General features: G+C 36.8%; 1 protein-coding gene across 1 annotated transcript in view; it reads right to left on the bottom strand.

Moving 5' to 3' along the window:
- ARSK (arylsulfatase family member K) overlaps nucleotides 1-18990 on the bottom strand; it is a 42787-nt gene that overhangs the window by 1973 nt on the left and 21824 nt on the right. The window contains exons 4-7 of the mRNA XM_032846245.1: nucleotides 15430-15712; nucleotides 12678-12849; nucleotides 9112-9336; nucleotides 844-1068 (exon numbers count right to left, since the gene is read on the bottom strand). Of these exons, the coding sequence (XP_032702136.1) occupies nucleotides 844-1068; nucleotides 9112-9336; nucleotides 12678-12849; nucleotides 15430-15712 (905 nt within the window). The remainder of the gene's footprint in view (nucleotides 1-843; nucleotides 1069-9111; nucleotides 9337-12677; nucleotides 12850-15429; nucleotides 15713-18990) is intronic.

Here is an 18990-nt window from a genome sequence, read left to right on the forward strand (position 1 = left end):
CTTTCCCGCTCCCTGTGCCCCTCCCTCCTATGCATGCTCTTTCTCCCTCTCTCCAAAATAAATAAATAAATCTTTAAAAAATTAAAATTAATTCATAGAGTAGTGAAGCTAGCAGGCATCTTTGTGGAGAAGGAGCATGGATTTTGAAGTTAGACCTGGGTTAAAATCCCAGCTCTGTCATTAGCTGTGAGATCTTGTACAGGTATTTGAATCCCTCTGACTTCTAGTCTTCTCTATAAAATGAGGATATTGGTATCATCTTAAATAATAAATCAGAATGTCAGGCTTGGGGTGCCTGGGTGGCTCAATGGGTTAAGCCTCTGCCTTCGGCTCAGGTCATGATCTCAGCGTCCTGGGATCGAGCCCCGCATCGGACTCTCTGCTCAGCAAGGAGCTTGCTTCTCCCTCTCTCTCCACCTGCCTCTCTGCCTACTTGTGATCTCTCTCTCTCTGTCAAATAAATAAAATCTTAAAAAAAAAAAAAGAATGTCAGGCTTCACAAGATATAGGGGTTAATATCCAGAACAGCTGAAACCAAGGGATAATGAGAGGGTGTGGACTACTGTTTGGGAAAGATAACCACGAATCTTAGAAGACACCTTGATCAGCGAAAACCACGGTTTCAATCTTGAGACCCTGATCAAAAGTCTTCAGACACTTGCTCTGGTATTCAGAGGATCTGCAAAGAAGCTGCTCTCACATGGGCAACCTTTTATAGATGGTCCTGGCATGAGAAGCGGCAGATATTTATTTAACCATGGATGACTGGGCCTCTTGAGCAACACTATGGAGGACAGCTCATTCTGTATACTACCACACTTAAAAAGACACCAACAGATTTACCAAAGAGTTGAGGCAGTACTGCAGTGCCATCGGAGTAGGTGATATACTTCCATCGGTTAGTCCGCAGCATGTAGGTGGAAGCATTCACATTGCATCCATGGAACTGACTCAGAATCCAGGGCGGACGTAGGTTTTTGGATTTATGTTCATTCTTAAATGTTTCTGATGCTAAAGGCAGCAAAGAGTATCCACTCAGGTTCTGAGGCAGAGGAGCTCCAGCAATATCTATGTAACAGAATAATATTTTTAAATAACTTATTCTTCCACTAGTTGAAATACTCATAAATGACATCGTTAGAAGGTGTGGAGACCAAAGACCATATATGGATTTGGTAAGACTGCCTAGGTCCAAATGCTCACTTCATTAGCCATATGCCCTTTCAACATGATTGTTAACTACTCTGAACCTCAGTTTCCTCATCTGTAAAAGGAGAATAACAATCATACCTCTACCTCATATGCTTATTTTAGGTTTAAATATGATAATTTATGTAAGGTTCTGAGAATAGTACCTGATGGGAAACCCTCAACAGATATTAATCAGTCCTTTATTTCTGAGTGACAAATAATTACAGTTGTTTCTCCCATTTGTTCCACTAGATATTAAGGTAAAAGACCTATATGAGAAAGGGGTTTAGTAGTCATATATATGTTTGCAAACAATGATTAAAAGTAGGTAGGTTAGGGGCACCTGGGTGGCTCAGTGGGTTAAAGCCTCTGCCTTCAGCTCGGGTCATGATCCTAGAGTCCTGGGATCGAGCCCCGCATCGGGCTCTCTGCTCAGCGGGAGCCTGCTTCCCCGTCTCTCTCTGCCTGCCTCTCTGCCTACTTGTGATCTCTGTCTGTCAAATAAATAAATAAATAAATCTTTAAAAAAAAAAAAACTAGGTTATTTTATTGTCAGTGAAAGTTTTTTGCTGATACTTTTCATAAACCTGTAAGGGTGGTAATAATAGTATGCCATTTGTCCCAAAGTTATTTGATGACATACATTTTTACCCTCAAGTAGCATATTGAGGGGCTAGTGTTTTGCAGAACATATATATAATCTTGGATTATACTGATCTAGGGAAAAATAATTTATTTCCCCTTATCAAATATAAACAGATAAACTATAACATGAGAAATGTCTAACTTAAAAAGAGGCATTTTTAAAAATTGCTTTTAAGGTATTTGGAATTCAAATGATGTTTTTCCTATAAAAAAATTACCATTAATTATGACTGGCTACTTGGGATAGTTCCAAATGAGTCTGCAGTTGCTTTTCCACCCCTTTTCTGGTTTCCGCGTTCCATGGTTAAGTATAATTAAACATTTCCAATGAAAAATAGGAAATAACATATCTGACATGCTAGAACTTAAACAAAATTGAATAAGAAAATTAACATGACTAAGTATTTGAGGACTAATAGGCTAATTTCAGGAAAATAAGGAGGTAGAGAAAGACCTTTATAAATCTTCCGAAGGTACATGTTTTACATATAACAATGTAAAAGTCCGTCTCCCATTTCCTTGGAAGGGGCATAGTACAAGTACTAATCTTCTGCCAAACAATCATAACTGCGGACTTTTTGGAGAAAGAAAGAAAGATCGGAGGTAACTGGTTAAAAACAAAGGAGTAAAGACATTAAAGGGGATGTGCGTGAGAGAAAGAGACTGCCCTAAATAAAACTCATTTGAGCTACAAGACAATAGGCCACTACTGTGAGGTGTACCGTCAGGAACGCAGGTAGTGAGGGAGCAGACTGGGTCAGGCTGGTCTGCCTGGCAGCCGTCATGCGGCACCACTAGTGAGGTGTAGGAAGGGAGAGAAGAGGACTTTGAAGATGATTGGGAGGCAGGGACCAACTGGTATATACCCAGGACTGGGAAGTTCCTGTATTCAGCATTTTAATAACCTCTGAAACTTAGCAATGCCTTATTTTAGATCTATTCTTAGCCTAATCTTCCTAAAAGAAAATTGGACATGGTTCTGTGTTTATATGGTAAGTCAGTAGTAAACTGGGATAAGAGTTGCAGTTAGGTATTTTTTTTTTTATTCATTCAACAACCTAGGTGCTGTTCTAGGTGTAAGGAAACAACAGTGGAGAAGGCAGGTAAGCTCTCCTGGAGCTTATATTCTAATGAGGGGAGACAGATGGACAAACATGGCATACAGCACTAAGTGCAATGAAAAAAAAAAAAAAGCAGGGCAAAGGAGACAGAGTGATGGCGAGTATGTGTTCAGGTGCTGTTTCATATAGTGTGGTCAGGGGAAGGCTTCTCTGATGAGGTGACATTTAAACCCTAAGGAAGGGCCAGGGCAAGTCCTTAGATCCCTGGGGAAGGGCTGCCCCACAGAAAGAGCAAATGTACAGACCCTGAGGCGGGGGAGCCTGCTGAGTCCAGTCCCAGACACCAGGGAGCCCTGAATAGGCTGGAGCAGAGTAGGTGAGGGGAACAACGGTAAAAGAGGAGTGAGAGATCATGTTGGAATCTCAGGTGCAAGGAGAGATTTTGAATTTTACTCTTTGTGAAAGGGAAACCAGCAGAGACTTTTGAGTAGAAGCCTGCCACGCCCGTTGCTAACGACCGCCGAGTGAATTGACTGAAAGTGGTCTGAGCAGAAGGTGGGAGCAAGAAGGTACTGCAACAGTCCGGGCAAGAGAGAACGGTGACTTGTTGCCAGTCTAATAGTAGTAGTATCCTATACCTTTGTAAACTGATGGAGAATGAAACCAATGTCAAATATTCACAGTATTTAATAACTAACTACTTTACATATTTATTAACTTTTATGTGCTTTAGGAAACAGGGTATTCACTTCTCATCTATTTATCAATGATTTCCTTAAAAGCACTTTAGCTTAAACTGCATTTCAAAAAGCTCTTTGATCTTTGTTTAAAACCATTTTCATGTGTTTTTTCTTCTGGCAGATCTGTCATTTTAATACTGTTTTAAGTAAGTTTGATCTTTCTTGGTAGTATAAGCAAAGACAAAAAGTTAACTGCAGGATTCTCAACAAAGTGCCTTGAATTTAAAACAGTCAACAAATGGGGAAAAATGCAGACCTGGATATATAGGATGGTTTCCTGAAGAGAGATAAGTTTATATTTCTTCCTGAGCATAGGAGAAGTTAAAGATTAGACTGGTATGGCAATGATGCAAACTATATACATTTTTTAGGGCATACCAAAGAATAAAAACTAACAATGATAGCCTAACATTTAATTGTTTGCCATGTTCCAGTCATTGTTTTAAGCTTTACAATAGCTGCTATTATTTACATGTTATTGATAAGAAAATTGAAGACCAGAGATGTTAAGTAACTTGCCCAAGGCCAAAACTGAAGGAGGGATTTGAATTAGGCAGTCTGATGCCAGGTCTTCTGGATTCTTTAGTACTACAACACAAGTCTTGCTTTACTGTAGTTACTCAACTTCACGATGTTTTTTAGATAATAAAAATAAAATAGTCTGTGTAGAATGCTTCTCCCAACCCTCCACTAGATCTTGTAGCAGGTAGTGTTTTGCAATCTGAATCCTTTACAATAAGCATCCTTTTACACACAAGTGTATTTTTATATAATTACATTTTCATAATTCAAAAATATGGATTTATCTTTTATGTGAGAGGAAGGCAGGTGTTTTACAAAAAAGATCAATTATTAAAAGAAAAAACACATTAAAATATGTTTAGAAGAGAAAATAAAAACTATTTTAATTTTAAAGTGAGACTCCCTTTATTTCTAACTGAGCCAAAAGATGCTGCTAATAGGTTATTAGAGAAGAAAAGATACAGGGGGGTAATTTTTAAAGAATAATCTCTGAAGTGCTATCAACTTTAATAGTATAAAGAATTCCTGTTCATAAAAATGGCACTCTTCTGCCAGTATTAGAAAATGATAATGTGATGGTATACCACAAAGGACTATTAAGATAAACAGGTTAAGAATACACTTTCTACTTTATCATAAAATACCATTTTATAGGAAAGAAAAAGAACTCTTAAAATACCTTTTGTATTTTTCCCCAAGTTTTTTATTAATTTTATTATGCTGTGCAATATTAGTTTCAGGTGTAGTTAAAATGCCTTTTAAAAACTATTTGTAAATTCAGACTTTTTAATAAAAGCATTGTAGCCTCTTAAAATTTGAAAGGCTCTTCATAGTAAGGTAGGTTTAATAGAACAGGAATCCCAATTGGTTTTTCCTATTTAATATTCTTCTCTCTGAGGTGTTTTTAATCACCATCTTTTATATGCTATTTATGAGATCCTATGACGTAGGGAAGAGGAGGTCTGGTTTGAGGCTTTGATCTAAGAAATTTAATCCCATACTCTGGGTGTAACTTAAATTCATATAAAATAATACAGCTATGGCTAAGCTAATAAAGAAAGGGCCTTTAGAATCCTAAGAATACATTATGTTTTATATCTGTTGTAAACTCCTAATTGGCTAGAAGAATCGCAAAATAAAAAGTCCATTGTAGATGTGTTATCACAATCTATATGCGTTATTTATTAAGCAGAGTTAAAATAGAACATACTGTCCTATAGGTCTGATTTTTGAGTTAATCTTCACTGAAGGAGCTTTTAACTCTCAGTACTGAGCAATTTCATTTTCTTTTAACTTTTTTTTTTTAAGATTTTATTTATTTATTTGACAGACAGAGATCACAAGTAGTCAGAGAGGCAGGCAGAGAGAGAGGAGGAAGGAGGCTCCCTGCTGAGCAGAGAGCCCGATGTGATGCTGCGGGGCTCTAGCCGAAGGCAGAGGTTTAACCACTGAGCCACCCAGGCGCCCCAAACAATTTCATTTTAAAAGATAGATGGAAACATCAGATTAAACACAGACTATCAAAACAGCTTTGCCCTGTTGGCTGGTGAGTGTTCAACAAGGCTACAGACTCCGTTTATGGCTATTGATCCTGGTGCAATTATTAATAGTCTCAAAACTGTGATTTGGACAATATATTAGATACACCCTATCTGAATAAATAAAACAAAAAAAGCCTGTTTATACAGTTTAAAGCCATCATTTCCTTTTCAGTAATTCATGGGGACCATTTTCACGTATCATTTCACCATTTAAAATAAAATTGACTATTTTTTACTCAATCTGTTTCTACTCGGTATTCATAGTGTTTCTAATTCTTTAGGTTAATATGATATTACAATAAATATCCATGGAGATAAATCTTTGTACATAGCTATAGGTTATTTTCTAAAATTGGAATTTCTAGGTCAAAAAGTATGTGTATTTCTGAGTAATTTGGAACAAACTGCCACATTGCCTCCAGAAAATCTGTGCCAGTTTATACTCCCAGAAGCAGAATAAGGAAAGGCCTAATTCCAATATAAGATTTTCTAATTCTTTTTAATCTTTGAAAACTTCATACATGCAAGAAAATTGGTATTTTCTTGTTTTAATATTTTTCTGATTACCGAGTTTGAACCTTTAAAATATCTTGGCCATTTGAGTATCTTCTCTTGTGAATTGTTTGTTTCTTTCAGTCACTTTTCTCTTTTTCCTATAGATTTGTAAGAGCTCTATTAATATTAACGCTTTATCATTTGCAAAAAGGTTAATTTTAGATAAATGATAATATTACCATGCTGTTTCCTGGCTCCAACATAAGATTCTTGCTGTACCCCCTTTTTTCTTTTTCCTATAGATTTGTAAGAGCTCTATTAATATTAATACTTTATCATTTGCAAAAAGGTTAATTTTAGATAAATGATAATATTTCCATGCTGTTTCCTGGCTCCAACATAAGATTCTTGCTGTACCCCCTCATCATTCTCTTTCTACCTTATCTCTGGTTAACATCTGGTCAGTAGGATGTTTCAGTGCTTTATATAAAAAGACCCATGCACGGATATTCTCCTTCCTGCCCCAAACACATAAATGTAACTTTTCCCTTTTGGTGATAAAAATATTTGTAATGAAACATATTACAAGCTGTGCTAAGCCTGAAGAGGCTAATTTCCAGTTTAGAATTAGAGAGACACTGATTTTTGGCTTAATTTCCTTTACTCTAGTTGGGCAGATCTAATCAACACATGATGTAAATGCTGTTAATATATTCTGTAGGGAAATGTGACTCAGAAGTCTATAACGAAGAATCAGTGAAAGATAAAAATAAGTAAAAATCTACAGAGAACTGTGAGTTTTAGAAAACTGTAATAATTAACCAATTGCAGGAAAAAAAGAAATTGGAGAGCACCTACATAATTTCCAGAAGAGTAGGGAAGGAATGGGAGGAGTTTCTGGGAATGTTTGGTTTTGGCTAATGAAATGCTTATTGTCATGCAACAGAAATCCAGGGATAGGCAGGTAGTCTCCTAGGTGGATAATAAATTCCCTCAACCTAAGCAGTTTTATTTAGTGTTTTCTTATATAATCTGTTAGCTAAATACATTGGGAAATCTTGCAGATGCCTTTTAACTCTTATGATGTATAAAATGGCAAGTAGTGTTAATGGTGGATCAAAAATGTAGAGAATTTGCATTGTAGGCAAATATAAAACAATATTTAAAGAAAAATCACTGAAATATGCATAATAATCGCTTTACATATCAGGTGATAGGCTGACAAAGCATAGATAGAGTAGGACTCACTGCAGACATCTCCCTGTACATAACGGTCAGTTGAGCTGCTAGAGTCGGAAAGACAGGCAAAATGTCAAATACCACTAGCAAATATAGCAAGGGGATACTGAGAAAGAATCAGCTCAACCTTTCGTGATTGGTTTGCAGTTCTGGTCACTGTCCTTCTAGAAAACAGAACAAGGCTAAAGAGTTCAGCAAATTTGGAAATGGGGTGGGGGGGATTTCTACCTGAGGAAAAACTAGGGGAGGAAACTACAAAGAGATGCCACCATCAAGAAGCACCTTTTCCTAATGGCACCTAGGTGGCTCAGTTGGTTAAGTATCCACCTTCTGTTCAGGTCATGATCCCATGGTCCTGGGATTAAGCCCCGCTCAGCAGGGACCCTACTTCTCCCTCTCCTGTTCCCCCTGCTTGTTCTCTCTCTCTCTCTCTCTCTCTCTCTGTGTGTGTGTGTGTGTGTGTGTATGTCAAATAAATACATAAAATCTAAAAAAAAAGCACCTTTCCTAAAACTATAAAGTTTATAATAAGAGAGACACAAACATACATAATCATACATACACTTCTTATCAAAACAGAAATGAAGAAGTAGTCAGGATTGCCTGAAAAGTGAGGGAGCCAGAAAGTGGCAGAGATACAGCTAAGTGTGATAATTGCTTTGGGATATAGGGGAACCAGCAAATGACAACTAAGAAACTGAAGAGATTAAAAATACCATCAGGCAAAAGAACAAAGAAGAATTGTGTTCAAATATACAAGAAGTGATATAAAATAAAAGAGAAAGTGAAAAGGCATTGAAAAAAATTAACCCTGAAGAATTTTAAGACCCTGGAATAGTCTTCAGTTAAATGAAGGGAAGGACTTTGTAGCAGGAGGAAGGAGATAAAAAAGGAATTTCTTAACGTCTTTGGTTTTCAGATACATGTTTCTTTCACATTTCGATATATACATATGAAACATATATATCTTATGTCATGTTTTCTTTCACTAAAATCTATTTATAAATAGATGGTACTTTTTGTAATTGATGGTGCCTTAAAACAGAAGAATTTCAGTATTTAAATGTTACTGAATTTAAAGTAGTCTGCTAAATTAGATAGAGGCTAACAATGCTGTATAATTTCCTCTGAATTTACTGATGGTGTTGTTCTATTACCTTCAACAAAACTGTTAACTACCCCTATCCATATGTTGCTGTTCTAGACGTATGGTTGTGTTTATAGACATTAAGAAGCTAGTGAAGTTCTTAGCACAGAATAATCTAAAGATTCTGAGGAGAAACGGGTTCATACGTTAGATTAAGAGGCTTTTCTAACACTGTACAAGATTAGTAGTTTCCAAGTGGATAAAATAATCCAGAAGGGAACTACTTACACTTCTGAGAGGTGGTGGCAGAGAATCACATGTTGCGCAAATCCTATCTGTGAGGTTATGAACCTGAATATCTTCTGTCGCTTACGTTATAGCCATGCCATGACTGTGAATGTTTTGAAGGAAAAAACGACTGTATGCTACAGGAACCTGAGGAGTTATCATCCTCATTTTTTCAGATGTGGATCTGACTCACAGTTAGAATTGCTCAAGGTTATGAACAGGTCAGCCAAGTCCCTCCCTACTTCGCTTATTCCTTTTCCAACATTACTACAAATAAATACTTACAGGATTGTTTTACTTACCAAGCATAGTCGGGTAAATATCCACAAGAGAAACCACACTGGGTACTTGTAGGTTGGCCTTAATTCCTGGTCCCATCATCAAGAGTGGAACGTGGGCACTCGCTTCATACATACTCATTTTATAAAACTGACGATGCTCCATGGCCAGCTCTCCGTGGTCTGAGGTGTATATGACAATAGTTTTCTGAAGAAGATCTAGCTGGCGGAGAGCTAAAATAATTTCTCCTACAACACGAATCAAGATAAGCCTTAATTAGCTTTTAGTTTGTGTTCTATCACAGTGAGCTCATAACAACTCGACCTCGAAAGAGGGTGATTGTTAACATCTGAATGTCAGCTGGTGTTCTTTTTTTTTTTTTTTAAATATTATTTATTTATTTATTTGACAGACAGAGATCACAAGTAGGCAGAGAGGCAGGCAGAGAGAGAGAGAGGAGGAAACAGGCTCCCTGCTGTGCAGAGAGCCCAATTCGGGGCTCGATCCCAGGACCCTGGGATCATGACCTGAGCCAAAGGCAGAGGCTTTAACCCACTGAGCCACCCAGGCGCCCTCAGCCAGTGTTCTTAAGTAAGTTAAGCCACACTTCATGTGCCTGCTCTTCCCCTGACAGACAAGACAGAGGAAGGAGAAAATACAGTACTGATATTTGGAGATGACGCTGGCTTGGTTTCTATGTTCCTATCAGAGATTGGGGAAAATGTTTTTCCCCTTCGTGACTTAAATGAAAAAAGAAAGACAACTCTAGATGTCAGCGCTGTGGTGTGTCCCAATGAAAGGACTGGTATTACCACCAAGCCACAATTTATGCCCCATGGGAGGTCAGAATCCTCCTCCCTGCTACCCTTTCTCCCACACCCCCAATAGGCAGGTCAGGCTTAGCATATTCTTGGGTAGGGAATAACTGGACAATAAAATTCCTCTGACCAGTCCCTGTCTCTTTAGTGTCCTCCTCGTTGTAATTAAGAGAATCACAGGAAGGCACAGTCCAGAGAGAAGAATCATCCCTATTTTGCCAGTTCCCCAATCATGGCCTACAGGGGTCTGTATTATGAATATAAAACCCACAGGTGATTCTGAGGTCCCATCAAACTGAGACCCACTTTCTATGGAGTTATTTACAAAGCACAGACCATCAGGATCTTTCAACTGGACAAATATAATGGCTTCCAAATTGGTCTTGCCCCTATACCTCTTTCTTCTCTAACTCTTGTACCACTGGGGTGGCTGTCTTTTTAAAATATTTGATCATGTCATACCCCAGCTTAAAACTTTTTAAAAACTTCCCATTGTCTAATTCTTCAGCAAGCTCAGCACCCTCAACTACCCTCTAGACCTATACTTCTTAGAGTCCTAAACAACTTAGAATTCCTAAACTAGTCATAATTAGGTTAGATTTTCTTGCCTCTGTACGTTGTCTGCTTTCTTCTGTGTGGAATGCCTTTTCTCCCACCTTCTACTTGGCAGATTCCCATTCTTCCTCTAGGACCTAGCTCAAGCATTATCTCCCTGGTGAAACACTGCCTGCTCCTCCAGGTAGACTGAATCGCTGTCCTCCAAGGCCTCTACAGCCGTAGTTGCAACTCACGTTACAAGGGCTGGTGTTTGTCCTCATCTTGTACATGTTTGCTGAGTTCTTACTATGTGCCAGGCACCATGGATCCAAAGCGAAGCACCTGGGACATGATCTTGGTTAAGACTGAAATCCTTTGGGGCACCTGGGTGCTCAGTGGGTTAAGCCTCTGCCTTCGGCTCAGGTCATGATTCCAGCCAGGTCAGGATCAAGCCCCGCAGCGGGCTCTCTGCTCAGCAGGGAGCCTGCTCCACCTCCACCCCTTGCCTGCCTCTCTGCCTACTTGTGATCTCTCACTGTCAAATAAATAAATAAAATCCTTAAAAAAAAAAAAAAAAGACTGAAATCCCTGCTCTCATGAGGCTCCCCTTGCTCAAGGGAAGCAGACAGTAAACAAGCAAATAGACAAAATAATTGACAATTATGATGTAAATAATCAAGATGACAAGGCAGAGAATAGGTAGGATGGTATACTAACTTGCGGTGGCTGGGAAGACATCCCTGAGGAGATACATGAACTGAGAGCTAAAGACTGAGAATAACCAGCCATGTAAACAGCAAAGGGAAGAGCATCCCAGGCCCAGGGAAAAGCACATATAAAGACCCTGAGGTGGAGAAAGAGCTTAGTGTTTTTAATTAAAGTGTGATTTCTTAATAATATTCAATTAGTACCTCCAATGCCCCAGATAGTGCCTGATAGCTAGCTAGTGGGCACTAAATATTTGTAGAACAAATACAGTGAACAGTGAGAAATACTATTTGGAGGTGAGAGTAGTGTGGATATAACAAGGTATGACCTATTTCATAAACTCGGTAGTTGAAGTGAGCTGCTGCATTTTTTTTTTTTAATCTAAGAGACTTCAAGAGCTATTCCCATACTTCCTGCAGCAACATTATATATATAATATTATACCTTAGTAGACACGGGTGAATGGATGACTGCAAACTTTCCTAAGTGATTTCCAGGGTGCAATGGGTGAATACTGACTAACAGAAAATTTGAAAAACAATTCAACATTTGTGTGGATTCAGGATTAAAGAAATTTGCTTTAAATATCAAATGCATTTAAGATTGAGTATTTAGAAAATCCTTAGGACTTTTAATTCATATTATACTTGATATATTATAAATAATACACCCATTTTTTTTTGCTTTCTGCTTTATACTTTTCTATTTTTGCCCAATAATGCTTTTTAAGAATCAGCCACCCGTTCACTCTCAAAATTCCCTTTGTACAGAAGTGTGCTTCCCACACTTCACTAACATGGTTTGCTCCACTCCAAAGTATAGCAAACTATGAAAATAACTTGTTAGAAAAATTGATTTTTTTTTTTTTTAAACCAAGGGTTCTTCAATCTAAAGTGGAAAATGCCATTAACTCTATAAGTGAGTAGGCAAAACGCTTTCTTGACACTCATCTTATGGAAGCAGGTAGGGTTTTGAGCTGAACTAGGGAAGGAAACTGGTATGATACTGGACCAGAAATACATATAAAAAAACTGATGTCAGTTTTAGTTAAACTCTAAAGGGCCTGGGAAGAATGTTTTTGTTTTCTAATTATTACAAGTCTGGGAGAATTCACAAGATTCTGTAACTAAATTCATCTCTCTCAGAATCTAAGCTGCCTTACAATTACATGTGTACCTGTGTCACATATGTACTGATTCCTGTTTAAAGCAGGAAAAAAGTCTTGTGCCAAGCAGATAATAAATAGCCTTCTATGGTCCTGTCTTTTTGTACGAACAAACCTGCACATTTATTAATTTATGAATAATTAAGATGGAAAAGACTTCTTATTCCATGATTAATAATACAAATTATCCAATTTTTATATGGGTCAAGATTTTTATAATTCTAAGCCTTTAGCACCCAGCAACTGTTGTAAAACATTGTCTGAGGAAGTTCATACAAGTCAACAACCAGCATGATCACAGTTTGTTGGAAAAATATTATACTTTTTCTTCATTTAATTGCTTATTAAATATACCACCTACCAAGCATGGCATCTGTCTCAGCACACATAGCATAATAAAAGGCCCTAATGTTTTTAATTTCTTTTTCTGTAAACTTTCCAGTGCAGTTTTTTGTATAAGAAGAGTAATAATCTATAGGGTGCATTTCTGACAGAGGTGGCCACTTTGGGATTTTGATGGCATCATAAGAAACCTAAAAAGGAGAGAAAAACAAGGTAGTTAATATTCTCTCTTCCAACAAGTATGTATGGTGAACAAGACAGTACTTAATTACTTAGGATTGTAGAGGTATGTAAAGAAAATAGTAAATCAAATACACAATTAGAACAATATTCCTAGGGACAACAAAAGATATGATTAATATCCATATATAGAGTCATGAAAATTGTTTTTATAATTACACATGACAAAGAAAAATACGAGCTATCTTAGACAGTATTCTAGTCCAGAAAAAGTATCCAAGCTTTTAATTGGTGTGACCAATTCAAAATTCCAGAATCAACAACCTCAGAATCTAGACTGTGTTTCCCAATAGTTGGCTAGTAAAACTTCCAGTATCTAGTGAGACAGCCAAATGTTTGCTAAGAAAAAGTACAACTTTTTAATACATATGAATGCTTATAGCTTTGGTGAAAACAAGACTAAACGTAAGTCATATACTTCTTTCAGTCATGTAACTTAAAAAATTCAGATGTCTACTTACTTCTTACTTATAAGTTATTTGATTCAGTTCATTAGGCTAGTACTCATTTTTCAAGATGGAGCCAGTTACAACTTTTTCAGAAGACATGAAGTATCTACAATTTTGATATTGTTTCCTTTGAAACAGGGTTCACTAAACAGCATTTCTGATTAGAGTTTTTAAAGCAACTTAAATTCAATTTAAGTTGATGCCTTTCAAACAAAACACAGGTGGTTCTTGTTTGCATGGCTCAGATGGGCATGGATTTCATTTGCCAAGGTTGAGTTAAATAATACCAGTCCCCCAACAACACAAATTTTAATTACCAAAGCATATTAACTGTGAGTTACTGCATAAAGTACAAACTTTCACAAATACTGCTAGCTCTTTAATCTACAAATCCCTGTATATTACAGGTGTGTGTCTCAATCTGTGACTAATCATGTTATTTTTTTCAAAGCCTACCAGTGATTGGTCCCTGTAAATCGGTTTTTCAGTATGGATACGTATAGCCAAGCGTGTAGTTGGGCTGCCTCCTTGTCTCCCAGTAAGAACTCCATGTGGCATTTTACAAAAATGGATAATCAAAAGAGGGGATTTATAAAGATGAATGTACAGTAAAGAAATAAAAAAGTGGTAACACTGTACGTGAAATCTGAATCAAACATTAACTAGAGTCATAGAAAAAAAAGCCAACCTGGGCATGTTGACACTGCCACCATTTTTTAAAAAAGATTTTATTTATTGGACAGACAGATCATAAGTCGACAGAGAGGCAGGCAGAGAGAGAGAGGGAAGCAGGCTCCCTGCTTAGCAGAGAGGCTGATGCAGGGCTCTATCCCAGGACCCTAGGACGAAGGCAGAGGCTTTAACCCACTGAGCCACCCAGGTGTCCCTACACTGCCACCATTTGATACATTCTAGCTATGCAGCCAGAGGAACTTAATGTAGATAAACTCATTGATAAAAATAGGAAGTTCATTGCAACACAGAAGGATGAACATAATCTAGAGAAAGTGACACTGGCAAAAATCCATAGGTTAAAAGAATTCTCAGAAATACATTATGACATTGGGAGTTCAAAGGGTAAAATGTTGGAAGGCGATCCACATTTAGAAAGGGATAGGATGGTCTGCCAAGACTTAGAGAAGATGCTTGCTCCATTATCTTGTTATACAGTGAGAAGACAAGCACTGCCCAAATTCTTGATTTTTTTTTCAAAAACCCAAAACACTTTAATCCTCAATATTTCTAGTGTTTCCAGTTACAGTGCATTCAACATTAGTTTTCCTGGTTTTTCATTTCCCTGCACATTTATAACCCAAAATAAAAGGTTTAACATTTTGACAAATGTTTTTAAGAGTCCTAGAAAAATGGTCATTGTCTCAATTGATTGTTGAGATCTCTTTGTACAGTTTCAACTTGCATGGTCACTTTTACTAACCTGCACTCTGCCAAGTGAAGACTGCCGGCACTCTTAAAGAGAATGCCTTTTAGTTTCTTTTCTTTTTTTAAAAGATTTTATTTATTTGAGAGCTAACAAGCTGGGGGCACAGGAAAGAGGGAGAGAGAGAGAGAGAAAATTCTGAGCAGACTCTGCAGTGAGCAAAGAGCCTGACCCGGGGCTCAATCCCAGGACCTTGGAAACATAACCTGAGCCATCCAGGTGCCCCAGTTTCTTTTTTTATAGACACATTATATACAAATGAGTTCAACTCAGAAGTAGATTACTAGGGCTTTTTTTTTTCTCTTTTTGGGATCCTATCTTTACTGCTTCTTTTATTGTTTTGTTATGTTAGTCACCGTACAGTACATCATTAGTTTTTGATGTGGTGTTCCATGATTCATTGTTTGCTCCATGCAATCTGTGCCCTCCTTAATACCCATCAGATTACTGATTTTTAATACTTATTTTATCTCTGTAAAATTGCCCCTTTGTTTTTTGTCAACTAGTTATTGGACATATTTGATTTACTAAGCTACAGAATTTTCAAATTTGTCTTTAAAAGTGATCAAAGAAGCAGTGGCCAAGTACCAATAACATACAGTTTATGTTAACTTGTACTTTTGAGCACACTATAGTGTACTTACCTTTTTAAGCCAATAAAGAGATGTGTGAAATGTTGAAGATCCAAAATTTTCTCCTGAAGATGGGGAAGGATATGGATGTGGTAAATTTAATCCCAAGTAGAGAACAAATGGTTGAGTGTAATTACTTGCTTCCTTTCTTAACCAATTCACTGCTCTGTCTGTATTCTTCCAGTCCCCTTCCATTACTCTTACTTTAGTCTTTTTAGGGATAAGATTAACCACAGGTCTGCCTTCTTGTCTGAGTAAGAAAGCAACATCTCTTGTCCATGCTTCAACACGGTTGCTGAGGAGGCAAAAAGACAGGTGTATTATAAGGTACTAAAAAAGATAAGAAAAAACTGACTAAGCATAGATATAAGAAAGCAATATGGAAAACAGTTTTTAGACTCAGTCATGTAAATATTCAGGTTCACTACACTAGATCTCATTAAGAGAATTACTGAAACTTGCAAACACAAAATCCAGGGAAAAAAATGATGAGAACCAAATATTCACTTATGTGTTCTTTAAAACTAAGATTATTTAGAAGGGTTACTTTTTCTTGTAACAACACATTTAATAATATAAAAAATAGTTCAAGTTCCTGGTATTTCTCCTAAATATTCTGCCAACTTGTCTTATTTTCTGTCAGAAGGAAGAGAGGTTTTTATTTTTATTCCAGTATAGTTAATATAAAATGTTACATTTGTTTCAGGTGTACAATAGAATGATTCAATAATTCCATATATTACTCAGTGCTCATCAAGATAAGTGTACTCTTGTCTCACTCAACCCCCCAACCCCTCCTCTGACAACCATCAGTTTATTCTCTACAGTTAAGATTCTGTTTTTTGGTTTGTCCCTTTATCCCCCCTCTTTATTTGTTTCTTAAATTCTACATATGAGTGAAATCATATGCCTTTGTCTTTCTCTGACTGACTTATTTCACTTAGCGTAATACCCTCTAATTACATCCATGTGGTTGCAAATGGTAAGATCTTATTTTTTTAGGACTGAGTAGTATTCCACTGTGTGTGTGTGTGTGTGTGTGTGTGTGTGTGTGTGTGTGTGAGAGAGAGAGAGAGAGACAGACAGACAGACACACACATCTGCTTTATCCATTCATCTATCGATGGACACAGGTTGCTTCCATAATTTCGCTATTACATATATTGCTATAATAAACAAATGGGTGCATGTATCCCTTTGAATTAGTGTTTTTGTGTTTTTTTGCATAAATCCCCAGTAGTTTGATTACTGGACTGTAGAGTAGTTCTATTTTTAACTTTTAGAGGAACCTCCATACTGTCTTCCACAGTGGCTGCACCAGCTTGCATTCCTATCAACAGTGCACGAGGGCACCTGTTTCTCCACATCTTCACCAATGCTTGTTTCTTTTGATTTTAGCCATTCTGGCAGGTTTGAGGTGATAGCTCATTGTGGTTTTGGTTTGCATTTTCCTGATAATGAGTGATACTGCGCATCTTTTCATGTATCTGTTGGCATTGGGATGTCTTCTTTGGAGAAATACGTGTCCGTGTCTTCCGCCCATTCTTAATTGGATTATTTGGGTTTTGGTCTTATAGATTTTGTACACTAACCTTTTATTGGATATGTCATTTGCAAATGTCTTCTCCCATTCAGTAGGTTAGTTTTGTTGGTTGTTACCTTTGCTGTGCAGAAGCTTTTTACTTTCATGCAGTCCCAATAGCTTATTTTTGCTCTTGTTTCTCTGGTCTCAGATGTATCTAGAAAGACGTTCTTATGATCAATGTCAGAGATATGACTGCCTCAGCTCTCTTCTAGGATTTTTATGGTCTCAGTCTCACATTTAGGTCTTTAATCCATTTGGGATTTATTTTTGATTTTTGTGTATGGTGTATGAAAGTGATCCAGGTTCATTCTTTTGTAGGTAGCTGTCCAGTTCCCCAACACCATTAGTTGAAGACATTGTCTTTTTCCCATTTCATATTCTTGCCTCCTCTATTGAAGGTTAATTGACCGTATAATTGTGGGTTTATTTCTGGGCTCTCTGTTCTGTTGATCTATGTGTCTGTTTTTATGCCAGTATCTTGTTGTTTTGATGATTATAGTTTTATATATAGTTTTGTAATATAGTTTTATGATTATCATAGTTTTTTATACTATTGTATGGTTTTTGTTATAACTTGAAATCTGGAATCCAGTTTTGTATTTCTTTTTCAAGATTGCTTTGGCTATTCAGGGCCTTTTATGGTTCCATTCAAATTTTTGGTATTATGAAAAATGCTGTTAGTATTTTGATAGGGATTTCATTAAATCTGTAGATTTCTTTGAGTACTATAGATGTTTTATAATGTATGTTCTTCTAATCCACGAACATCGAATGTCCTTCCATTTCTTTGTGTCGTCTTTGATTTCTTTCATCAGTGCTTTATAGTTTTCAGAGTACAGGTCTTTCACCTCTTTGATTAGGTTTATTCCTAAGTATTTTATTATTTTTGGTGCAATTGTAAATGGGATTGTTTTCTTCATTTCTCTTCTGTTTCATCATTAATGTACAGAAATGCAATGGGTTTTGTATCCTGTAACTTTACTGAATTAATTTATCAGTGCTAGTAGCTTTTTAGTGGAGTCTTTAGGATTTTCTATATATAGTATCATGTCATCTGCAGAGTGAAAGTTTTACTTCTTCCTTACCAATTTGGATGCCTTTTATTCCTTTTTCTTATCCGATTGTTGTGGCTAGAACGTCCAGTACTACATTTTAAATAACAGTGGTGAGAGTGGACATTCCTGCCTGTTATTTGACCGTAGAGGAAAAGCTCTCAATTTTTCACCAATGAGTATGATGTTCACTGTGGGTTTTTCACATAAGGCATTTATTATGTTGAGGTACATTGAGGGTTTTTTTTTTTTCCCATTATGAATGGACGTTGAACTTTTGTCAAATGCTTTTTTCTGCATCTATTGAAATGATATGATTTTATCCTTTCTCTTATTGATGTACTGTATCACATTGATTGATCTGTTTATACTGAAACACCCTTGCATCCCAGGAATAAATCTCATTTGATCACGGTGAATGATTTTTCTTAATGTATTGTTGGATTTGGTTTGCTAATATTTTCTTGAGGATTTTTGCATCTATGTTCATCAAAGATATTGGCCTGTAGTTCTTTTTTTGTTGTTGTATCTTTATGTGGTTTTGGTATCAGAAAAATGCTGGCCTCATAGAATGAACTTGGAAATTTTCCTTCCTCTTCTATTTTTTTAAAAAAGTTTGAGAATAGATACTGACTCTTCTTTAAATATTTGGTAGAATTCACCTATGAAGCTGTCAGGTCCTGGACTCATGTTTTTTGGTTATTAATTCAACTTCATTGTTGGCAATTGGTCTGTTCAAATTTTCAATTTCTTCCTGTTTCAGTTTTGGTAGGTTATATGTTTCTAATTTACCCATTTCTTCTAGATTGTCCAGTTTGTTGGCATATAAATTTTCATAATATTGTATTACAATTCTTTGCATTTCTGTGGTGTTGGTTATTTCTCATCTTTTTTTTTTTCTTATTTTGTTTTGAGTCCTCTCTCTCTCTCTCTCGA

This window comes from Lontra canadensis, unplaced genomic scaffold (genome assembly GCF_010015895.1).
Source record: "Lontra canadensis isolate GAN:19392208 unplaced genomic scaffold, GSC_riverotter_1.0 scaffold4, whole genome shotgun sequence".
Classification (NCBI taxonomy): Eukaryota; Metazoa; Chordata; class Mammalia; order Carnivora; family Mustelidae; genus Lontra; species Lontra canadensis.